The sequence below is a fragment of the Ochlerotatus camptorhynchus genome, unplaced genomic scaffold (genome assembly GCF_037179485.1).
Source record: "Ochlerotatus camptorhynchus isolate MF236.1 unplaced genomic scaffold, CSIRO-AGI_Acam_v1.1 ptg000284l, whole genome shotgun sequence".
In the NCBI taxonomy this organism is placed as follows: domain Eukaryota; kingdom Metazoa; phylum Arthropoda; class Insecta; order Diptera; family Culicidae; genus Ochlerotatus; species Ochlerotatus camptorhynchus.
The window spans coordinates 3,770,728-3,796,991 of record NW_027040773.1 but is presented as its reverse complement, the minus strand read 5'-3'; the positions used below and the strand labels follow the sequence as shown (position 1 = coordinate 3,796,991).

The following is a 26,264-nucleotide window of genomic DNA, read 5'->3' as shown; positions in this document are numbered from 1 at the left end:
TGTAAATTAATGAGACATTTCATTGAATATTTGCAATCGTCCATCTTTGTAAGCAATATTTCTTACAAATTGCTAGTTTACGCGAAAAGGAAGTTTACATGAATAAATGTTTGCATACATGGATGTATACATCACCAGTAGAATTCAGACTTTTTTCTTTGTTGCTGCTACTCCGTTACTGATCAGAACTAGTGAAATTGTAAAGAGAACCACACAGATGGAGCATTTGATTAGATTTCCATCACATCCATAGATCAGTACCAACGCCAGTCACGTTCTCACGGTCTTTAGGGAGAGAAAGGATGATTAGTTCGACAATCGTTGTTGCTAGAGCCCGAGTTTACTTTTGCATCTCCACATTTGCCACGGGAAGGAAAGTTGTCCTACACAGCAAAAAAATACACTGAAGTCTTTTTTTACACTGTTTTTTTTACGCGGTTTTTTTCACACGGTTATTTTTACACGGTTTTTCGCGATTTATACGGTACGTTTTTAACGATTTCTCGACAACGATACAACAAATCGACTTGATTCCAATCACATTATCCGTTTCAAGCTATAGGTAATCGAATGGCATACTTAGACAAAAAATCACAATTTTTGGTGTAAATACAGAAATTTTTAAAATATGTCTATATGGACCATAGCATGCTATAATTACAAACGGCATCAAAATCTGATTTTTTAAAAACCTTTAAGCATGTGAAAAATTAAAATCTCGTAGGTTTTTTTACGTATCCCCGTGTAAAAAAAGACCTGAGTGTAATATTGATATCACATCAAAGTGGATGCACTTCAATCGTGTCAAAAATATGGTGTAATATTACATGACAAAAAGGACAAAATTATCATTAATACAGTGCATGAACTGACATTACGCTACTTTCGCTGCATTTTTTTATTTGTGTGGCCATAAAAATTACATGAGATTTTCGACATGATTGAAGTACATCCTCTTGGATGTAATATTAAAATATTTTTTTTTTGCTGTGTAGTGGGTCGGGTTGATTCAGGGTTTCACTGTACAGGGTGCGTGACGAATTTTTGCAGTAAATTTCAAATAGTAATTTCTCATGCTTGTGCATCATGATTTAAATATATTTGGCAGCACTGGATAGCTTATACTGTTAAGTGTAAGATTTAAACAAACAATGTAGAGTAAACGTTAAGATGTCGAAACAAGAGAGCAATCTGTCAGCAGTTGTCGCTTTGTTGCGCGCCGGAGTATGCATGAAAGAAATAATTCGGCCGGTAAATGTGTCTGAAAGAACAGTGTGTAATATTAAAAAAGGCTTGGGAAAGTGATAAGACGGAGCACCTGCTCATACTGCTAATAAAGCACAGAAATGGCTTACGGAAAATATTTCGTATATTTGGGAGGAAGAAATTTGGCCCCCAAGCAGTCCCGATATCAATCCGTTGGATTATTTTGTATAGGGCTTCGTCCAACGGGATACCAATAGAACCCCTCACACCACACTTAAGTCGCTAAAAGCTAAAATTAAGGCAGTGATGACATCTATGGATCGAAACATTTTAAAACGTGCATACTGCAGTTTCCGGAAGCGTCTAACTACAGTCGTCGAAAGGGAAGGCAATTTTTTTGAATAAATTTACTTACAACTTCCATATGTTGCGAAAGAAAATAAATCGCACAAAATTCATTGCTAGAATAACTAACTGGTGTATTTTTTCTCAAATATGCCATTTACTGCAAAAATTCGTCACGCACCCTGTAGATCAGGATTCAAATTGGTAAGCGATGCGATCAGTAAAGCAGTAGCCTGTTTTTTTTAATCTAGTGGGGCATAATAAGGCAAAGTGACAAATGCCAGGAAAAAGACGGGCCTGGGATTAAACTCCCGACCTCCTACTTAGTAAGCGGAAACGGTATCCATTAAGCTACGGAGCCTGGAGAGGAAATAATTATTTGGAGAGATTCAAGGAATTTCAGAAGATAATTCTAAGGAATAAGGGAATTCTAAGGTTAGTTCAAAGTAAATTCCTAGACATTTCTTAGGAGAGTTACAAAGGACACATTCTACCAGGATGTATCCACGTTTTTGCCTGATTTATTGACAGTTTTTGTACTGTATTAGAAACAAATGAAAAGATTCCATCAAATATTATTGCATCTTTCTAAATCTATATACCTACATAAAAATTAATTTCTGTCTGTCTGTCTGACCCTTATAGACTCGGAAACTACAGAACCGGTCGGCGTGAAAATTTGTATGCAAATGAAACAGAAAAATATAGCATGCTTTTTTGAACCGACGCATAAACTCAAGCTAATATTGAATCCCGAGCACACTCAGCTAGTTATCTATAAAAATGGACCAAAAGTTTACAATTTGAGTAGCTCAAAATGATTTAGTGAGCAACTATGTTGCACGACGTTACAACGTTTTGCGCTTCTGAACTACACTACTCAATTTTGAGAATTTTGAGAACAGTTCCGAAGAGTATTTCAAGAAAATCTTGAACAGAATTTCATGGATGTTTTTGGCATATATTCGAAGCTTATAGGAAAATTTCAGGGGATTCACAAGATGAGTGAGATTTCAGAGCCATTCGGAATCGAATACCGTGTTAACTCTTAGGGGCTAGCAGGTTTCCATAGGGTGTTTTATACAGAATCATAGAGATGAATTTAAGTGACTACTTGTTGTGAGAATTGTAGAGAGTTCGGGCGTAGCAAATGATTATATAGGATATGGATTATTTACAATAATCATAACTAGGTGAAATTTAGAGAAGCTCAAAAAACTACAGAGCTTGAAGTATTTTCTGTTCCTGATTTTCCGTATTATTTCCCGTGGAACTGTTCAGGATTTCTTTTGAATTTTCTTAATCATCTCCTAAGAATCATCCGCAAAGTTTTTTTTTTTAAAGTGCCCGAGAATAGGGATTTTAAAACATTCTCAATCAATGATCAGTTTTGCACTTCTCAACTACGCTACTCAACAACTACTGATCAAAACGTTATGCGCTGAATCGGAAACTTTTGATCAATTGTTATGGGAAATTTAACGCACTTTCTAAATGAGAAAGTAGATTTTGCAATATTTAAACAATGAAAATGCTTCCTCAACCTTGAAAAAAATGTTCTTCTACCGAGGAGCGGAGTGACGGGAAAGCGTCTAGAAAAAGCTTCTAAAAGAAGATTCTAAAGAAAATGTTTTAAAAAGAAACTTATAAAGAAGATTCTAAAAGATGTTTCTTAAGAAGCTACTTGAGAAAATTCTAAAAGAAGCTTTCAGGTGAAGCTTCTAAGAAAATTGTTAAAGAAGCTTTATGGATGCTCATTCTAGACGCTGTTTCGTCACTCCACTCCTCGACTAAATATACACGGGCAGGACAGTAAATCTGAGTAGCTACGCAGCAAAAGAGCATTTTCCACGGTTAAAGAGCATTTCATCATTTTATTGTAGCTACCCTTTTCAAATCTGCAATAATATTTAGGGAACACTTTATTCTTTTTTTCAGTTACAGTACACAAACTGTCAAAAGAACATGCAAAACCAACGTAGATTGTGTCACAAATTATTGGTGAATCACTGCAGACTTCTATAAAAGGGTCAGAATGTTGCAATATTTGATATTTGAGTTCTGGACATGAAAAGTCAAACCTAAACAAGTTTTCAATATTTTGGAACATTGGCTTTGGGCAAAGAAAAATAATGATATGATCCTTAGTTTACTAATCTATTTTAAGATCCCGAAATTAATAGAATTTTCAACATGTAGTGGCATTTTGATAATTATTGAGGATTCAGACTGAACTAGGATTTTTGAAATAATGGCCCTAGGTTTGAATTCTGGGCTTTTATTTTTTTCTATGTTCCAGACTTCAAACATTCAAAAATTGTGGAGCGCATATAATTTGCAAAGTTTCATATCAGATTTCGGATTTCGGTGTTTTTAAGTTCTCAGGCTTATAAAAACATAACTAAGGAATATTTCAATATATAAGTTAGGTTTTTTTTTATTCTAGAATTTGGAAATATTCCTTATTATGGAACTTAAATTTTCTACGCAGGAAAATATTGAAGATTCCGAGAAAACTTCATTATTGATGTCAGCGCTAACAAAAATATCATGATTGTAGAATCCAGAAGATCTCACGACCAGGCATGGAAAATCATTTACATTAATTTCGTGCATTAATTTACATAAATTTGCCTCTAACTTTGTTCAGCAACCGAAGCTTTTGTAAGTTTTAATATTAGCTAATACTTTTATCAATAACTCAAATCTGTATCACATATGCATGACGAACTTTAGCAGGAAGAACTAGTTATTGTTTTACAGTGATAGCAAATTACGGAATTCTGTTGATGAATAAAGTTATAGGCAAATAAATGTAAATGAATGCACGAAATTAAAATGAATGATTTTTCAGGCCTGCTCACCAGTGATGGATAGCTCTTTTGGGGGTTTTTCATTATTTTTTTATTATAGAATGCTTACGTAAAATCCAGTTGGATTTTCAGTTGACCCCTCTTAAAAAAGATAGTTTAGTGCAATTAACCTCCCTATTAAAATGCAATCCGCACCATAGAGACACACTCTGTGTTTTCACTGAAGGTGCACTCGAGAGCGCTCTCATTGAAAACACAGAGTGTGGCTCTGCGGTGTGGAAATTTTGAATTTTGATAGGGAGTTTAATAGCACTAAACTATCTTTTTTAAGAGGGGTTAACTGAAAAATAAAAAAAGCGATTCATCCCTGCTGCTCACGAATGGGGGATTACAGTGTTGAGATTCCAAACATTAAAAATAAAAATGATAAACAAATTGTATAATATTGGGAAATTTTGAGCCCACATAGAAAAAAACAAAATATAAATAAAGATTAAAATAAGCAGAAATTCTAAAATCTCAGTGTTCGAACTTTTTTCAAGATTTTGGAAATCGGATTTAATGATCTAGATCACGAAAAAAAATAAACCTATTACACTTACGAATATTTGCAATACCTAGAAAACCTATTTTCAAAATTTGGGAATTTGATGATGTTTTTGAAATTTCGAAAAAATTCCTAGGCCCCGAATTTTGCAGACTAAGAGACTTAAAATTTGTATGAAGATCCAAAGTAATGACATAATGTAGCTTAAGATTTTTATACAATCTAGGATTTGAAAAAAATAACATAAATTCAGTGAACACCAGCTCCAGAAAAAGAACAGTTTTTACGATTCAATGGCTTCTACTAAAATATCAATGGTGTGATATGGAATATTGAATTGGCTGTTGGATGTAATTTTAATTTTGCTTTACCATATATCAAGTGTAAGAGCAACACCACGAAGAATTATTAAAATGCTCGGCTAAGCACAGTCTGTAAACCATTTCCCTAGAGAAAAATGGGATTCTCTTTGCCCCATATTTAAAAAAAATCCCTGCAAAAGGAAACTCATAGAATTTAGTTTGCAATAATGTTGATTTTCTTATTAATTATCATAAAAAAAATTCCTGGATCCATCCAGGATCTTAGTTCAATCATCATTATACAATGTTTGGGTATCATGCCAAAGCTTAGAGATAAACTAGCCAACGGCTAAAAATCTCTCTAATAAAGTAAAAAAAAAAATCATGCCAAAGCAGTCCAACAACGTTCAGTCTTCTGCAACACAAGCATGTTGTGCATCTTATTCAAAAAAGAACTCCAAGGGAATTCTTTGAAGAAAATTGGGTTAAATTATTCAAGACGTTGGAAAAAATAGCATTGGAAATTGATTTTAGAGATTTGAAAAAAAAATTGAAGAGAATTGTAAAATTAACGTTAATTTTTAGCGTGTGCTGCAGAGAAATCCTAGAATGTTGTGGAGACAATTTCAGGACAATTTCAGGATTGGTCGAAGAAATTTTGAAAAGAATTCTGGAGAAATCCTAGGATACTTTCAATGACAATCAGACTAAACAAAAAGATTCAAATTCACAAAAAATACCTGTTGTCCAATTTTCCAAGACATTTCGTAAAATTTGTTATACAAACTCGTTCATGTATATTAATGGGAATATATACACTTTGAAAATAAGATGTATGATATTCATACCAGTTGAATTATAAATCCCGTAGCAAGCGTCCAAAACTCATTTAATTTGAAATCGTTCTAGCACAGACAAACAGACATAGCACATTGAATATGTTTCAATATAAAACATCGTCATTAAAACACTACCGCCATCTGTTGAGTATACTTCGATGGGTAGTACGCTGAACAGATGGCGGTAGTGTGCAAACGTCAAACGCAAGGGTTATTGACTATGCGCGCCACAGGTGGCGGTACTACCAACTAAAAACATTTTAATATGACCGTTAAATGCGTGTTCGATGAACAAGTTGCCAGTGTTATGTCTGTTTGTCTGTGGTTCTAGTATACTTATTTATCGCCTTGATCCAACATGTGTCGTTAGACTATTTAGTGCATAAGGTGCGCGCCTCCAGATTTTGAGCTTTTTATTTCAATGAAGAAAATTTTCATAACATTCACAAACTTAGTCTTCAATTGCATTCAGCTAGCATTTCCAGGCCAAATAAAAAAAATCAGACTCGACCTTCTCCGATTTGCATGAAACTATGTCCAGTTGTTTGATGTGGTCAATCCTTCACATTTGAGCTAAAATTCGGCGATTTTGAATTACCTAAAAAAAAACTTCAAACGGCGTATTTGATATTTTTAAACAAATCATAACTCGAAAACGTCACTTTCAATCGAAATGACGTCTGCAAAGTTGTGGGAAAAAAATAATTTATTTTCAGATAAAATATGCGCGGAAAACATGTCAAGTAATTTTGAGATAAAAATAGAAAAAAGGGTGTTAAAAACTTAAATAAAATAAAAATACTCTCATCAATACTTTTGGATATTTTCCATGAAGAAGGTAAAAAAAATGCTAGCCTCTGTGAAAATTTCAAGCTGGGCACTTAAAAATTAACAAAGACCATAGAGCATTAGCTTCCGTTTTTTTCTTTATGTTTAATACAAAATGCATAAATATATGCATAGAAAACGAATTTGAAAGTCCAAACAAATGCTTTGTGTGCAAAATGTCACAAAATTGTTTTTAAACAAAAACCTCAAAAATTTTACCAAAAGTTGTTGTTTGACGGGTTTTGTTTATTTGTGAGTGTCCAACTTCAAAATTTAACAGAATATTACATTTTACATAAGCTTTATAATTCAAAATATAGAAATATTGAAGAAGGTCATTTTGGTTGTTCAAATGAAAAAAAAAAAACAACATTTACCCAAAATTACTTGCAATGTTTTACCTTCTATATTTTTTGCTTTTTAGGTTATCGAGCCGTCATTGTTTCTTTGAACTTTTTCAATACCTAAAATAAATGATATTTCTAGGGAAACTCAACACATTTCCGGAGTGATTTGAGATTTGGGCGTAATTGCATATGTAAACAAACACGTCAATCGCCGATTTCTCACGAATGAAAGCCTAATTTATGCCTAAACTATGAAGTAGAGGAATTATTCATCTATCATTTTGGCATAGCTTGCTTACAAGATTGAGCTTTTATTCACGAGAAATCGGCGATTGACGTGTTTGTTTACAAAAGCAATTAAGTCCAAATCTCAAATCACTCTGGATTTGCAAGCTTGATTGCGAACCATGTTTGGTTTTCCAGATGGTTTCTCTTCTTTTATATTATTTATTTTACGAACTCGTTAGATTGGCTTGACGAAAAACCTAACCAACTGTTATTGTTATTATAACCACGTAGATGTCAAAGGCTTTAAATCCATCCACTGAATTGCTGTAATAAGAGAACCTGCTTATTTAATTTATAAATGAACTACACTTTACGCCATATGTTACAATCCACGTAAGTCACACCGTGCGCAATCACGAGATGGATTTCCCTAGTTTCCGTCGTATATGAGCCGTTTATTACCTCCTCTTGGCATTATTGCCTAAAAAAGGGAAAACGACTGACGGAACCAACATCACGCAATAGCACACTTCTGCGACCGAACCCGGGGCACAGATTTATCAAATTCATTAGTGAGTTGGAAACGCATAGTAATTTGCAGCCGTATTGCTTCCTTGATTATTTTTCAATCACGTCATGTCGAACCCGGTGTGGTGTGTACGCGCATAGTCCTACAACAAATGCAAAACTAGTTTTCCTATTCGCACCCATCAAGCATTGCAATACCTAGGTACCACCTAAGATGCAATGAAATCTCGCACATAATCGATTCAACCGGGTCTCGAAAACACGTTGTCGGTAATGGTAGACGGAGTGGCCAAAAACAGGATTTTTCCAATAGGTCCATGAGGAAACTTGACACTTTCCTAAGCAGCGCCGAGCGGTTCGGCATCAGATACACACCAGGCGGTGTGAAACCTCTGGCTAAATCTTCTTCCTGCTTCGAAAGATGCCTCTGACACGTGAATGGTGAATTTCGCAATTTTCACGATGCCGTTTCTCGAGCTGCGTTGAAGTTTTGCTGTTACGGTGGCAACTTGTTTAGATAGAGATCTTGTGATATCGTTCGTATATTTCTACAGTGTAGGCAGAAGATAGTGCTTGACTATGAATTATTGTATTGTTTTAGCTGTAGCTGTAGCAGTAGATAAACCTGCTTGATGCAGAAAATTTTGCTTTTCAGTGGTCATCTTATTTATTCCTTACCAGAAGCGTTTTCAATCCTAGTCAATGGATCTAAAATTAATATCTCGGTGGTGTTTTGCTATTACGAGAATTACAGCAATTTTATAGCTAGTGAACTTCGTGATAAACGCGTAAAAACATTCGGTTAACATTGGTCTGTTCTAGAGTCGTAAATTTTTGACTAGCACCCAGCTTCTGCCCACTTGCTTATTTTTATTCGAGCGGCGAGATGAAATTACGTAACAGATTTACATCCATAGGTCCCCGATGATGAGCACAGCTAGTATTTGTCAACTTTCCACTCGTTGTTGTGGGGTACGGTTCGTCCGCAGCGTTGCCTCAGGAAATTATCTTTCAGTCGAAATTTGCTCTATGTTGTGTATGTGACCGTTTCGTTATTTTTATGACAACGCTTGATTAGTTTGATTTTGAACTAGTCTGAAATTTCGTGAACCAGTTGATTGCAGTTAACCTACCTATAATATGAAGGATTCGATTGGCTGAATCTGTGAACATGTTATCCGATCTAAAAAAAATTTAATATCATTTATTTGTCAAGGCTCAATTGTGTTAACTTTGTGGAGCCGGTATTCAATGTATATTCACAATATGTCTTATGACTCGGCTTACTCAAGGTTAAGGATAACCATGTTTAAACAGGTTGGACGTGGACTTGGGATAAGGTACATGGGGGTGAATTGTCGATTTAACCTCCGTCGCCGTTGCATTGGTGAATGTACGTGGGAGAAGCACTGCAGTGAGGACAAGTGTTCTGAATCTCGAAAGGTGAATGGACAATTGATGAGACAACTGAAACGAAAAATAAAAAGGGGCTATGTTGGGAGAACGATGAGAGGACTGACACATCAATAAAAAAAACTACTAAAGGCTCCTAAATTCTCAAATCGGCCCGTTTTTGAAAATTGTAAATCAACATATATTCGAGATCGCGGCTAGCCAGAACTTCTCTGACGGGTGGGATAAGGGATTCACACAACTCATATCTGGCAACATACACGGATAGATAGCTCCTTATACCTTTTGGAAAATTTCTATTGCTGATTATTCATAAAATGTATAAGTCAACTAAGCAGACGCCTTGCAAAAAGTTAATAAGGATCATGTGTCAAATGAAATGTATAAGCGGTCACAAATACCTTTTATGCATTCTTATAGGACCTATGTGGTTTGTCTTATGGAATGTATAAGGCTGATGTTTTGGCAAAAATGTATAAGTGGAACTCATGAATAAAATAATTGATTTTCGTTTCGTGTAGTATAAAGTACAAGACCAAACAACATGCTCGATGTCGTGGTAACCGTTACCACAGGTGCATAGATTGCTGCCTGACAGCCCAATCCGATAAAGATGTGAGTCTAATGAAAAGTGATTGGACATGAGCCTAGACATGACTCGGATAAAGTCTCGGTCCTTATCCAACCCTTTAAACCATGGTTTGTTCGACACCTGTGGGAGAATAGAGTGTAGCCATCTTCCCAAATCACCATCATTCCACTTTTGTTGCCAGTTGGTCGTTCGAAGATGTCGCCTTCCATAGCGCCCACCTTAGCCAGCGAGTCAGCTTTCTCGTTACCCGGTATAGAGCAATGCGAAGGGACCCAAGCCAAGGTGATAGTGTAAGAGAAATTAGGTAAAGCACTCAGGGTAGATCGTATTCCATGGATAACCATGGATAACAGGATAGCAGATTTTTAGCGATGGGCCCAATCTTAGATCCATACACACTAATCGAGTCAGTACGGTTTTACTGAGTTTTTGAATTACGGAACTGTTCGGTAAAAGTTTAAAAATCTTTGGAAACTTTATTAATCAGTAAATTTGTTCCGAACTTGTACATACTTAGTTCTGTTAACCCCATTTAATGATAGAAAATAAAATTGGTCGATATCATTGATTCCTTACGGATAACGGTCATTTGAATTTTTACCGACTTTTTCAGCAATTCAAAAACCCAGTAAAAAAATACTGATTCCTGTAAAAAAATCATAGTGTGTAGGCCAACACTAGAGTCATTTTCCCTATCTTCGTAATTTTCAATTATAAGAGACCCATTGTTAGTATTTAGACAGCTATTTGACGTCCATGATTTTAAAATGATCGGCATTCGACCTGCCCTGCTAGACTCAGTTAAATCAATAGCTGAAATGTTTCAGTTAAATCAATAAAGATTAACGGCTGCTTCAGTAAATGTTGCGATTTTCGGCTGATTTAAGAAGTCACTCTTTAGCTATATCAATACAATAAAAATCTGCAACAACTGTAACCCAAAGCTGAATGAATCATCCCATCCCATAGGTTTCAACCGACGTGGGCACATGAATAATGCTATGTTTGATTTGCCAATTTCGTTGTGTGGAGAACAATGACTCACCCGATTAAATATCGAGCAAAATAATTCTGCTTACCGTTTTCAGCATACATTGATTCGTTGATATCTTTTTTTTTTCCTCTGTTCGGGACATAAACCCACTGCGACCAGTAATTTGATCTATTGCAGTATATCCCGTATCCTTAGTTTAGTGTATTACTCCATCGCTATTGAGAAATGATGATTATTCGATTTTTTCACAGTTGTCATTCTTGCCTTCATCGCAAGGAATCGATTCTTAATGAAAGGTCCCGCTATTTATAACCTTCGGAGTGTTGGAACACCCTCCAAAGGCACGCCCCTTTGTCAGTCAAAATTGGATTCCTTAGCAATAAAAATAAGCAATGACACCGATAAGGACCATGTATCAAAACCCTAGTCTTAACCACTTCAAACTATGGAACAACGAATAGAAGATTAGGAATCACATAGATGAAGACTTACCAACACATTTTTTCCTTGTTTCAAGATCATCCTCGGTGGACAAAGCCGAGTCTTATCACAATCAATAAAGCATAAAAATTATTTATTATGCATTAAATTATTAATTGGCCTTACATATGTGGTATATAATAGCTTAATAGTTTATGGGTCTTCGAAATTATGACTGAACCTTTTGATGAAGCCTAGCATTTTGTTTGCTTTACTAATGATAGTATTATAATCTATCTATCTATCTATCTATCTATCTATCTATCTATATACATAAAAATGAATTTCTGTCTGTCTGTCTGTCTGTCTGACCCTTATAGAAACTACAGAACCGATTGGCGTGAAAATTTGTATACAGGGGTTTTTGGGGCCGTGGAAGGTTCTTATGATGGTTCGAGACCCCTCCCTTCTGTAAGGGGGGGGGGGGGCTCCCATACAAATGAAACAGAAATTTCTGCATAACTCGAGAACTAATCAAGCCAATTGAACCAAATTAGGCATGTGGGGGCGAACGTCAAGAAAATGAGTTGTTAATTGACCTAGAAACTGAAAACATTTTGATAATAATTAATCGAGCCAAATACACCAATGTGGTCTGCTGATCAGTTTGTGGAGCATGTCAAAAATACATCAAATTCCTATTTGACTAATGAGTTGCTGCGGAGAAAATTTCCCATATTTACCGATACCAAATTTAGCCCTAAATCATTATGGCGCAAGGCTAGGAAGAGGTGAACACAAAGTTCACTTATCCCATAGAAATTTCTATATAAAGTGCCAGTGCAATAAGAGATCGCAACTAAATGAGCTCAAATTTTAGGAAAAGTTTCAGGATATGTTTTGATCAGGTTGATTGTGGAATTCCTGGTTTTTCCTGGTTTTCCCAGTGCAAATTTAAAAAAAATCTCGATTGTTACACCCAACCAGGGGATGTAAGATTTACTTACAACAATGAGGAATTCATCATCGCAGGATGTGGAGACCGCATGAACGGAGGATGAGATATACCGAGCTGCGGTCCAATGCAAGGAAATGGAGAAAGAGAAATGCGGGGTGTGTTAGTGAGTGAAATGAATCATGTCTAAAAAAAACAGTAAAAGGGTTGCAAGGCGGATTCGAACCACGAGCGTTGCAATTATCAGACTTGTGCTTTCTCCACTGCTCTCTCTGAGTTTCAGCAAAATAAATCGCAGAACTACTCGCCCGATGGAATCTCGGCAGAAAAATTAAGTGTGTATGGATAAGTAAACAAATCTGGGTTTGAAGAAATAGTCAAGATTCTGAGGGAAATATTCGAGGTACCGGAGTCAGAATAATTGATCACATAATTCGATTAAGGTACAACAAAGAAGAGATATTTTAAGGATCCAATCAAATTACCGGTTATTTCCAGGTTGTTTTCGATTCCCGGTTAGTTCCCGGTTTGCCCGGTTCAGTGGCCACCATGAGCTTTACATAGACGGTTCAGATGAGGGGGATCTACAATCTATAGCAATTCTAGAATTCTCAAGAGCTAGGGGAAGACAGTTAAAAGTTCACCTGTAGGGTACAATGGCTCAACAAATCTTCATCGTCATAGTGACACTATTAAATATGAATAATCTTGATTGTCTATGCAATTGAACCAGTCTGCTGCATTTTATTTCTCTAAATTCTAACATATAATTAAATTGTTCAGCATGGCACTTGTATTATAACTTAACAATTGCCTTAATTAATTTAATTAAGGATTTCCTGTGGATTAAATTATGAACATTGAAATCATAAATCACTCCATGTAGAAACTAATGAATTAAAATCTGAATCCCTATCAAAACAATATGCGAGATAAAAAAAAAGTCGCAGTCAACCAAACAGCTAGAGTTGGAGAAAATTGAACCAGAACTGTATACGTACATCAAGATCACACACAGCTTGTAACTGCACAATTTAAAATTCCTCCAACTGCACTCGAAAAGCGCCAACCATATCAACTAAACGAGGAACATTCTGTAATTAAACGCCATAAATTGCATCTTTTTTCCGTTTCTCTCTTAAACCCGCCACTTCTTCCGATCGGTTTGATATTCACGCGAGAAGGTTTCTTCACCCATGCTGGAAATGGCAAATCGGAAGGAAAGATATTCCGCACGTAAGTAAACACAACTTGCACGGATGGCATCACATGGCTCGTAGTCTTCCCTTGGGCAACACCAGCCACAGCGGAAAACTTCCCTCCGTGTATGTAGGAACAACTTAAGGCTCTCGGCCTGATGGTGCCTTTGAAACTTGATTCACTCTCGATCTCTTCTCCAGCAGCATGCCCTGCTGCTGCTGCCTTTTCAAGTCTGCATTTAGTACATTTCTCATATCGCTTGGCTTGTGACTTGAAGCCAACGGCGTAAGATTTTCAGTTCGGAAAGTAACGTCTAGTCGAACGGTTGGCTGTAATTACTGCGGAATTTGTGGACTTCCTTTTCGAGGTGTCGTTCTCCGGGGTCGTTTTTTTTTCTCTGCGGATTCTTGAACGCAAACGTACTTATCGTTTAAGGAATGCCTGGATTCGGCTTCCCCTTCTGTGACGTGGTTTTTGGTCTTGAAATGTATTGATACATTAGTGCAGAGACCGAGTGTGTTGTTTTCGTTGTTAAGTGATTTGATTCATATGTTTAAAGCTTCAGTGAGAAGTTAGTTTTAGCGGAGGAGGAGTGAGCTGATGTCATATTACCATAAACTACGGTTGGTGACATTGTTTATTTAGTGCAAAAATGATGCATATGTGATCGGAGCTGGTAACCGTACAGCGTGACATAAGATACAGTTATTACTAAAGTCCTCGTTTAAAAATAACAACCGTCGCGAGAAAATTGAAAACAATTAAACAAATGGCTACGCAAACCATACCGGGTCCGCAGTCGGGTAGAAGTGCATCAGCGAATCCACAGCTCAAAAGCCTGGTCTATTCCAAGTACCGCGAGCTGCTGGGCTCCTATAATGGGAAAGCGAATGAGATACTGCAATCGTATCCGGCGTACATGGTGAAAGAAGACAAAGGATTCGACTTCGTAGACAAGTGAGTAATGGAGTTCGGTCATGGCTTGGCTGGGCACTCAGCGCGGCCACCAAGCGCGTGGTTCATCGATAATTGTGGGAAAACTTGCGATCGCGCAGTGAGTCATAAAGCACACGGTGTGGGTTTTCGTTCACTCATCATTTAAAAGCTAAATTTGTGTTTGCAGTAGACTATTCCGCGGTCTGTTGTGATGCTAATTCCGTATCTGTTTACTGACTGATGCAACTTTATTATATGGAATCCAAATTCGGTCAATTCGATTGGCTGTGAAAAATGAGTCCATGTAGGGTGTTCTACGTCGTCAGCTCTATTATCGATACTCATGGACTTTATTTAGCCCCTTACGCTCTCATAGGGGCGTTTGTTGTTACCTAACAAATTTCTTAATTTTTTAGACTGAATTATAAATATTAAGTAATCCTTGCAAACATTGCCGAACAAATTCTATCAAAATTTAGAAAATATATTTAATTTGTAACATACTAAAACTAAAACATTACAATAATTGTACATACATATTAATAAAACACATTGAATTCATCAGAATCAGAATCTTAATTAGAAATAAATTAAATCCATTTTTAATAAAATTTCAACAACATTTAAAATTTAATTCATTACAAATTACCAAACTTTAAACGCAATTTGAGTAAAATTTTAACTACCCTTTTCAATTTAAAAACTAGTCTAAAATACTTTTGAAATTCCTGAGACGCTATCCTAGGTGGTGCAATTCCCAGATATTCTCGTAACTCTAGCTATCAAGAAATCTGTGACACTCTGAGAAATACCAACTATTTTCGAAGTCCTGGAGCTCTCGGGACTTCAGCCACTCTTATTTCTCCGGAATCTTCAGTTTTCACAATCAGGATCTCTTGGAAACTGTGAAATTTAGGAAAAAATTTTTCACGGCATCCTGAGACTCTCGGTGCTTCAGTCACTCTCATTTCTCCTTAACTATGATTTCCAGAAATTCTCGGAATATCCAGAACTCCAGGAATTTGTGACATTCGGATAAATCAGAATTATTTTTTTCGACACCCTGTAACTCCAGAAACCATTCCATATGCAATCAGGAATATTCTACAGTGCAAAAACTTTCCAATCTACTGGAACACCCAAAACCTCGAAGTTCATCGGTTCCAGCAGTTTCGGGCTGCTCAGAAGCTATAGAAGCGCAAGCCTTGCCTTAATCGGGCCTCTGCGTTTACGAGAACCCAATCTATTTGAAATCTTTTGAAAAATTTTATTATGATACTAGGAAAACCTCTATAAGTTTGATCAACCCCTTAGTAAAAATGTGCTCCAACAGTTTTTGACAGCATTCATGATAATCACTACATCTCCGTAAATTCTCCGTAAAATACAAATATTTGAAATTCACAGTGGTTCAGAACCCTATTTTTGGGGAGAAAAAAGAGTATCTTCATGAAAGTATTTCTTTTTACTTCAGCCATTCTTTTAATGTGCAAGAGATTAGGTTGACCCTTAAGATTAGTGAGTTCTAAATAGCATTTTTTCACTTATGTAAGATATACCGACACAATGTTTGTCAAAGTTTAAAAAAAAAAAACAATTTATTTGAAGCAACTTTTCTGAAGAAAGCTTTTTACTATCTCTGATGTAATTTCAATTTAAATCTATCTTCAGTGTCTTGTACTAATACTTAACTATCTCTGATGGTTCACGACTTATACTGGTTGTTAAGTACTCAGGGTGGCCCCTAAAAATAGCGATTTTTATTAAATTCCTCCTTTCTCAACTTTTAATAAGCAAGTGGATTTTTTTACATCAGTGTATGTCTCTTCCTCATTCCGTTGTTTGTTTTCTTTTGACGTAGGACTACGTCTTTGATTTCTATATGGGGGTACACTTTGTGAAAACCGAAAATGGAACATGTAACAAATTAAGAAAGATTTTGAACGTTAATAACTCAGATGCCCCTGGTCCAATTTCAATAATTTTATCACCAATCGATCAGAAATATGGCTACGCATCGATAACAATGCTTCCGAATGTTGATTTTCAACAAGAAACTATTGAAAAACTGTTAAATGTCCAGCATTGTCTAAAAACGTCGAATCAACTAACAAATCCACCAATTACCTACATGCATATGCTGCTTCCCCAGCACAGTCGTCAGAGAGTAGTAAGTAGACGAAACAATTCGAAGTGGCATTCGCCTCCAATCCTCGGGCGCGTGCGAATAGGGAGGATGGAATTGCGTAATATTTTGCACACTCATCGTCATATTCAGAACCAAACGCAAATTCTTCGAGATAACTACCATCCGTCGTCTGGCTCGCCGTGGCGGTGTCTGACGTATCTCCGGTCTGATTTACGAGGTGTCCTGAAGGTGTTCCTGAAAAATGAGATCCGTGATGCTGTCACCTACACTAAACACGCCAAGCGTAAGCGGCCATGGATGTCATCTACGTTTTGAAGTGACAGAGACGCACTCTGTTTGGTTTCGGAGGTTAAATCATCACCAACTTTGGCAACAAAACGGCTCTTTTTAGGGCCACCAAGCTTATTACAGTAAAGAGTAGGAATAGAATTCATCTGCCTGTTTGTCCATATTCAGAACCAACGATCACACAAAATGCTTATGTAATCAAACTGGAAGCAGGGGTACAAATTATTTTGATCAACCTTGATCAACTTTCAATCGCCACGGCTGGATATTTTCGATGGAAGAAGCAACAATCTAGCATCTAATTCGACGAAGACGGCAGGAATAATTTGTGAAGCCGAGTTATTTACGAAAGAGAGTGTCGATGAAGACAATCGATCAATGTAGATAGGACCTATTGAAAAGTGACGCGAGATTTGTTTTCCGTACTGAGCTCCAATGCTACCGATGCCAGAGAGGCAGCTCCCACACCTGGACCCTACCAATCGACCCATCAACTCAACCGGGGACCAACGGCTGTACTTCCTGAAGGAAGGCGTGATCAGAGATGTTATGCCTTAGAACAATGCCGGTGGCGCCGACTGAAATTGGACCCAGGCCTGCTGGGGTGAGAGGTAATCACGCTAACCACCGGCGGAGATATCTTTCAAGCGAATGAGAACGACCCAAATTTGAGTTTAGTTATTTCAGAAATAAGAAATAAAGTGCAGGAACTCAGCGATGAGTAAATTTGCCTCATTTTTTCCCAGGTTTTTCCAGGATTTTCCAGGGAAAAATTCCCGAATTTGAAAAAAGTAAAGACCGGATTCACTCAGTCCATTGGTACTACACCGAGACTGAATAAATATTTGTCAATTTCCTCATTTTCTGGCAGATTTTTTAGGTTTTCCACAGGAAACCATGAGACAAATTTACTCATCGCTGAGTTCCTGCACTTTTGGCGATTATGAGTGAACTAAACTCAAATTTGGGTCGTTCTCATTCGCCGTGTACGCAAAAGGAAAAGAGTCAGTGTCGCTACTTGATAGCAAACTACTCATAATGGGAGGAGTCTTTGTAGCTTTTATACCACTTGGTTGCACATCATTCTGCTTTAACCTGAAAAGATATAAAAGAGCGCTGCTGTATGGCATTAGCTCATTTTCGCTTCGGACGGCATGGTGAACAGTCATAGCAGCAGTAGGAAGGTGGTGGATAGTCCACTCCTTCACACCTTCACATTTATTCCGTCCACTAGCGGTCTTACGTCAAGCTTCCGTTCGTGCCCCTAGGCACAGACCCTTCTACTTTTTCCATTCGTTTTTCTCCTCGCTGCTTCCAATCTTTCCGTTTAGGGCAGGAAATCACGCGATGCCCCTCCGCCTTACAAAGGAAACATACATTTTTGTTCCTTTTATAGAATATGTTCCCGTATCTATTGTGGAAATCCAGTGAGTTGGGAATCTCCTTACAAAACCATATAACCCCGCACACCTGTGTGCATATTGAGGCCCAAGGCAGCTGGAAATTTCTCGCAAACTACACGCTTTACGTCACCCAGGCCTGCTGGGATGAGAGGTAATCACGCTTACCACTACACCACCGACGCCGTTCCGTCGCCCTTTTAATGCATTAGCATTAGCATTAGCATTATTGACCGCCCACGGTTGCTACTCTGTTATTGCCAGATCAGCTGCAATTACACAGAGAACCAACAGATGATGTTTGGGACTAACATTCATCCTCAATGTGTAAAAACTGAAGATCTAATGTTTAGCAATACCAGCGCCGGCCGTGTCCGAATGCAGGTCCAATAAGGAATGGGAAGGAATGTGTTGACGTGATACTCGCTGTGAAGGAAACCGAGAAATCCTCTGCGCTTCCACGAGAAATCACTGGGATGTTGGATGTGGGGAAAGGTTTGCAGCAGCAGGGATCGTTTTTGGTAAACTAATGCTGATTGTAGTGATTTATGATAGGTACACAAACACAAAAACACACACACGCACACACACGCACTCGTGAGTATAATCAGAATATAAAATGATTTAACTTAACTTTAACTTAACTTTAACTTAACTTTAACTCAACTTTAACTCAACTTTAACTTAACTTTAACTTAACTTTAACTTAACTTTAACTTAACTTTAACTTGACTTTAACTTAACTGTTTACTTAACTGTTTACTTAACTTTTACTTAACTTTAACTTAACTTTAACTTAACTTTAACTTAACTTTAACTTAACTTTAACTTAACTTTAACTTATCTTTAACTTAACTTTAACTTATCTTTAACTTAACTTTAACTTAACTTTAACTTAACTTTAACTTAACTTTAACTTAACTTTAACTTAACTTTAACTTAACTTTAACTTAACTTTAACTTAACTTTAACTTAACTTTAACTTAACTTTAACTTAACTTTAACTTAACTTTAACTTAACTTTAACTTAACTTTAACTTAACTTTAACTTAACTTTAACTTAACTTTAACTTAACTTTAACTTAACTTTAACTTAACTTTAACTTAACTTTAACTTAACTTTAACTTAACTTTAACTTAACTTTAACTTAACTTTAACTTAACTTTAACTTAACTTTAACTTAACTTTAACTTAACTTTAACTTATCTTTAACTTAACTTTAACTTAACTTTAACTTAACTTTAACTTAACTTTAACTTAACTTTAACTTAACTTTAACTTAACTTTAACTTAACTTTAACTTAACTTTAACTTAACTTTAACTTAACTTTAACTTAACTTTAACTTAACTTTAACTTAACTTTAACTTAACTTTAACTTAACTTTAACTTAACTTTAACTTAACTTTAACTTAACTTTAACTTAACTTTAACTTAACTTTAACTTAACTTTAACTTAACTTTAACTTAACTTTAACTTAACTTTAACTTAACTTTAACTTAACTTTAACTTAACTTTAACTTAACTTTAACTTAACTTTAACTTAACTTTAACTTAACTTTAACTTAACTTTAACTTAACTTTAACTTAACTTTAACTTAACTTTAACTTAACTTTAACTTAACTTTAACTTAACTTTAACTTAACTTCAACTTAACTTTAATTTTAGTTTAATTTTAGTTTAACTTTACATTAACTTTACTTTAACTTCTGTAGGCTAGTTCATCTCTAAGCTGAAAAAGTGAATATTTATAATATAAAATAAATGCAAAGTTCAATAATATAAATGGATTATTATAATATAATCCTAGAGGTGTTTCATCATCGAAGAGCTGAAAGCAAGCATAGATAATTAAAATCCATACATCCCGCATGAATGAAAACTGAAAAAAATGTTTTATTATTATGTAAATCTAATGATGTCACATAGGGGAATTTACGTATTCTCGGCAACCTAAGCAGCGACCTTCTTCCTATAGCCTTTTTCTGTAAGGAACGCACACATATACAGTATTGGTTTGTTTACAATCTTTTGCTGCCAGCCGCTCCAACAACCTCAGTCGAAAGAACTGTCAAAAACTGTTCCGAAACGCCTTTACAAAGCTCCAAACCTCTCTAGTGAGAGCGAGTACTGTCGGCAACCAGTCCCTCCTCGGCAACCGCTCCACCCGAACCGCATGCAAATCTGCCGCTCTATTATCGGCAACTCGAAATCAGCCACAACCTGTAGTGCGTGCGTTTCACCTCAAGAAAATCCCGCTAGACTGCTCCCTCTCAGTGGCAAAAACATAGTCAAATTGAAGCTGAAAGCATAAAGAATCGTTTGCATGCACTCAGCGAAGTGTTTTCGCAAGAAAATCCAGTGAAAACAGTGTTTCAATTTGGGTTGCCGATAATAGTCTGGCATGCCGAAGCCGTCATTTCCCCTATTCAAATATTCAACGAGCTGAAAATAAACTTATGTTATTTAAAAAAAAAAAACCGGATCTAACTTGAGTGAAGGCTGGAAAAAAACTTATCATTACGTTATAAATCCAAAGATGTGCCGTCATCAACGAATTCAAAAGATGTTTCATCATTGAAGAGCTGAAAATATTTTTTAAATAATAATATTTCTTCAAGTGTTCGTCGAGTGGTTGCATACGCAACAAAGCTATGCAAATAAAACGGCGTCCCCGAAAGCTGTTTATAATATGATGTCATCTTGGTTTGAACGGTCATACTCCCCCATCACGTTGCGCTTCACCCAAGATCCATGGAATTCTCGAGGTCGCATCCAGAACACATACCACACCATAAACATAACAAAGGCCGGCACATCCACCCTACGTTCAATTCACTTCCAACACACCTATACACACTTGTGTCTTTCTCATACAATCATTATCACTTATATCTTCAATGAACACCTACACCCACACGTCTTTCTCCCCATTTCATGATCTTTTCACACAACCAACACTTTGCGTGGATATTCATTCAACCAAACTGTACGCACTATCACTTCGCCATTGACCAAGCTCAATCTGCATTATCGTTCCAATCCCTCGAGAAACTTTTGCTCCGTTACATTTTATTCCTACGTTCTCAAATCACGTAAGTTTTGAAATATTATTATCCTATGCCTAAATACAACATTATTGACTAACTTTTAGAAATCATGGAGCAAATACTTGATCTGCAGCAAAATCGTTATTGGGTTTTGAGCATTCCCAAAGATGGAGATTGCTTGTTCGGATCGCTGGTTCACCAGATCTACGGCATTACACCAAAAAACATGCTATTCAAGCCATACAGCAAACAGTTAAGGGAAATCGCCGTTCGTGAGATGAGAAATCGGAGAGAGAGCTATTATGATCATCTAGCTACCTACGCTGACGAATTGATTCGTGATCCTTTGCCACTTGCGGAAAAAATCGAGGAGTATTTACGAATGTTGAAGACTCCTGGATATTGGGGCGGCGCTGAGTGTATTTCTTCCTTGTCGAACTATTTCGCGGTGAGTATAAAAGTTTATCAGGATAACGCCTGTATAAAATTCAGCCCAGAAGCTGGCGGAGATACGGATCTTCGGAGCTTCGAAATATTTTATCGCGGGGCAGACGGTACGAGAACGCATTACGACAGCATTGTTTGCATACGTCCATATAATTATACACTATCGAACCCAACATCAAACAACCGAACTGAAACCATACATTTAGCTGATCGCGACTTTGAGGTGGAGTGTACGACGATGCTTTCCGAAAATGATTCTCTGATAACTTCCGTTGGCCATCAGCTGACTGGAGCGGAAATCAATGAGAATACTGTTGCTTTGATGAGATGTTTGGTTGCGGACGAGATTCAAGTACTGCCCGCTTCCGTGTTGACCTCATTGGGAATTTCTGAGTCAGGGGCTGACTTTGACACCTATCTGTTCCGCCTAAAAACTGGACGCCATACCGTTGGGAGAAGCTTCCTGACACTTTTATCTTCCTTGATGAATATAAATATCTACCTGCACAGTACTAGTCAGCAAACCGTACGGCTAGCTCCCGTGCGCAATGGAAGTACCGTCACTATTAATTTGTTGGAAAAGCCGTTCCGTCGCCCTTTTAATGGGTTAAAAAGTATTTGACCCCTGATTAGCCCCTCCTTTTCCCAAATCTTTTGAAATTTCACTAGATTGTTTATCTTATCATTTTTATCCATTTTAATCCAGTGAGTTGGGAATCTCCTTACAAAACCATATAACCCCGCACACCTGTGTGCATATTGAGGCCCAAGGCAGCTGGAAATTTCTCGCAAACTACACGCTTTACGTCACCGTATTTCCCTAGTACCAATGCTAGACCGGTATCCAGGGCTTCTGGAGAGAGGTCGTACACTCTCATATATTGAACAGTGCCCCTCGCAGGCGACATGCGTGCCTCGACTGACTTCCTATCGGCATAATAAACAACATGTGAAAAGGGCATACAAGCTTTTTGTAAACAAACCTTCTTATGCCCTTTTATCGCCACCCATGTATCACCAACGCAAACCATCAACATCACCGGTAAGGGGAAGCTTTCTTTTTCCCGATGATGTTGTTGGTTTGCGTGGGTGACCCTCGGTTGGCGAGAAAAGGGCCTACAAAGGTTTGTTTACAAAAAGCTTGTATGCCCTTTTCACATGTGGCTCTTCAATTTTTCACGGTTGTGTAGCAAACAATGAAGCATCGAATTTTCAGATTAGAAGTTGAAAAACGTAGATTTTTCCTCCGTTATACACTATGTAGCGATCATCTAAGTGGGATCCGCGTCCAGCGATTTCACAAAATTCGCAATGTCCTCTATTGATACTTTCGCCAGTTTCGCATTGGTATGTGTGAACCTGAATCTAATCGTCAGCTTTATTTCCATCGACATCTCCACTTGTTGTTTACTTCCAACGGGACAACGGCAAAAACGAACGAACTTCAAACAATGAGCAGGCACCGCAACAATGAGCTGCTATCGAAAACAGAATATTGAAATATACCTACCCTCATTTTGGTGATATTTCTAATACTTAGGCTGTATCTTTCAGAACGCCGAGCACCTCCGTGTTGCAAGCTCGCTGATCTCATACACGCCTGTAGGGTGGAACAGCCTCAAAAAGAGAGCGATACCTTAAAAACGTGACGTACTAGTGCAAAACTATGTTTAGGTCTTTAACTCAGGAAACCATAAGAAAGTCAAACATTGGGAAAAAAATTAGCTGTCTCTTCAAAACGACCTTTAATTCTCCTTACAATTTTTTAGAAATACTTCTCAAATTTACCTGAGATTTCTAGTCAAAATATATTGGAATTCTTCACAGAATTCGTTTAAAATAATCCCAAGAATTCCTCTACGATTCTCGTCAATTTAATTGGTGTTATGATAATAATTCAATGCAATGTGTCAAAATCCTATAAAATCCTTATAAAATCTGAGATCTTTAAAATACTTCATATCTCGCAAAGTTCAAGAATGTAAGCATCAAAGCATCAAAATATGAAAATTTTCACATGTAATCTCCAAAAAATGTCGTAATCTGAGAATTCGAATGTTATTCTGTTGATTCATTGTTTTCTAAAAGAATTTCTATGTTCAAGCTTTCAAAGTCCCAATCATTAAATTCGACTAAAGCTAATCATGCGGCATATAAAAAGGTTCAGACAATTCATTTGACACCCTGCCAAATGAAAATAGTGACAGTGGCCACCCAATATCGGTGGAACAGATTCCGGAGGCTCCGGAGTTGATCACTTCCTCCGGTGCCTCCGGAATCTATTCCACCAAAATTAAACCAGGCTTGCTGAAACTCCTCAAACTCACTGGAGGTTTTAAAATACTCTTGTCCTGCGAGTTTAGCCAGCTCTCACCTCGAGTGAGTGGCGGCAGGAATATGGAAGAAATAAACAAAAACTCTTCGAGAGAGAGGGAGAGTGAACTTCAGCGAGAGGAAGATTTGACGTGAGGTGCGCTTTTCGAGACTCCGGATGACTTTTTTGTTCAACGCAAGAAGCTCAGAGTTCACCCAGAGTGAGAGTAGGGCGTGTATAGAAAACATGAACATGAATGGCAGCAAACCTCACTCTCATTTTATCCCCCTTCGCTCACAAGCTCTAAAGCTCAGTGGAATGATTTGGCAGAAGGCATTCTACTCTTCAGAAAAATGCTATGCTCGGCTCATAACAAACTCACGAGCGAGGCTCCATCAAGCCTGAATTAAACAAAAACTAAACATGCGGTTGATCAAAATTTTCAGAATTGTACGAATATGTCTTTAGTGACCATTCCAATTGAGTAGAGTGACAATGGCCACTCAATGTCCCTGTAACAGGTTCCGGAAGTCCCGGAGGATGTAGCCAATCTTCGATTTTTGCAAAAACTGGTCATGCGGTATATCCAAATTTTCAGAAGTTCATGGACATGTCAGTAGAGGCCATACCAATTTAACAGAGTGATAATGGTCACCCTTTGTCTCTGATATAGGTTTCGGCAGCCAAGCAGAAAGAGGCCAATATCTGATTTCTACAAAAGCTAGTCATGGTATTTCAAAATTTTCAGAAATTTGTAAACAATTCATCAGGCACCCCATCATTTTAGCAGAGCGACAATTTCCACCAAAGTCAGAGATTGGCCAGCTCCTCCGGAACTTCCAGGAATATAAGGTGGCCATTGTAACTCTGCTCAATTGGCATGACCTCTCATGACATGCCCATAAAATTATGATTAATTTGATATTCCGGAACCTGTTCCAGAGCCATTAGAGGGCCATTGTCACTCTAAGCAATTGGCATGGTCACTAATGACTAGTTTTTTGTTAAAATCAGAGATTGACCACTTCCTCCAGAGCATCCAAAACCTATTCCAGGGACATTGGGTGGCCATTGTCTCACTGATAAATTGTTAAGGTGTGTAATCAATTAACTACAAATTTCTGAAAATGTTGATATGCCCCATAACTAGTTTTGTTGAAGTCTCAGAGATTGGACACCGATGCCGGAGCTTCGGGCAGCTATTCCAGGAACATAGGGTGGTCATTGTCACTCTGCTTGATTGGTAGGGTGTCTAATAAATTTTCTACAGATTTTTGAAAAATTTTGATATGCCGTATGGTCAGCTTTTGTAGAAATCATAGATTGGCCACTTCCGCCCCGGTGCCTGTTCCAGAGTGATTTGGTCAATTTGTTGAATTGGCATGAAATCGAATGACATGCTTGAAAAATTCTGAAAATTTTGATATGTCGCATGACTAGTTTATGGTGAAATCAGAAATTGTCCACTTTTCCATCTGTTCCATCTAGAAGTTTATTTACACCATAATCCAAACCTTATCGCAACCATCGATTTTTTAGAACATTTTTTAGTTGTATATCAATGTTTAAGTTTCGTAAAAAGTATGGGTACCCGGGTACTTCGTCGCCCTTTTAATGGGTTCAAATAGTATTTGACCCCTGATTAGCCCCTCCTTTTCCCAAATCTTTTGAAATTTCACCAGATTGTTTATCTTATCATTTTTAGATGTCAGAAAGCTTTATAACGATAAACATCACCTACATGATTTTATTTCAATTTAAACAACAAAATGAGTACGCGGGTACCTCGTTGCACACAGAAGGGTTGAGAGGATCTGCAAAGTTCAGAGCCGTATATAATACTTCGTAGAGGGTCAAAAAGCTTCGAATGAGTATATACAAGGGTGATCCAAAATATAAATGTTGCTCCACATTGCTTAATAACAATTACACACTTAGAACATTTTTCTTGTAAATTTATGCGCTCCTTGACTGACATATACGAGCGTCAATTTTGACATAAAATTTAGTCAACATGCGCAAAATTCAGCTCAATCAAATGACTTATCGTCCAGTAGCAAACTTTCAGTCTCGGTGCACTTATTTTAAATGACATGTTTGTTTACGTCTCATCCTTCATGA

The 26,264-nt window shown here is 37.1% G+C and overlaps 1 protein-coding gene across 6 annotated transcripts in view; it reads left to right on the top strand.

Moving 5' to 3' along the window:
* The window catches only part of LOC135706530 (uncharacterized), a 96,866-nt gene that overhangs the window by 12,480 nt on the left and 58,122 nt on the right, over positions 1-26,264 (top strand). For 2 of the 6 annotated variants that reach the window (XM_065228147.1, XM_065228148.1), the window contains exon 1: positions 13,807-14,514. The exons of 1 other annotated variant lie outside the window; for it this stretch is intronic. In XM_065228147.1, coding sequence (XP_065084219.1) covers positions 14,327-14,514 — 188 coding nt within the window. In that variant the 5' untranslated portion in view covers positions 13,807-14,326. Of the gene's footprint in view, positions 1-13,805; positions 14,515-26,264 lie in introns of those variants that run through there. 3 more of the 6 variants (XM_065228146.1, XM_065228145.1, XM_065228151.1) reach the window with 2 other exon arrangements.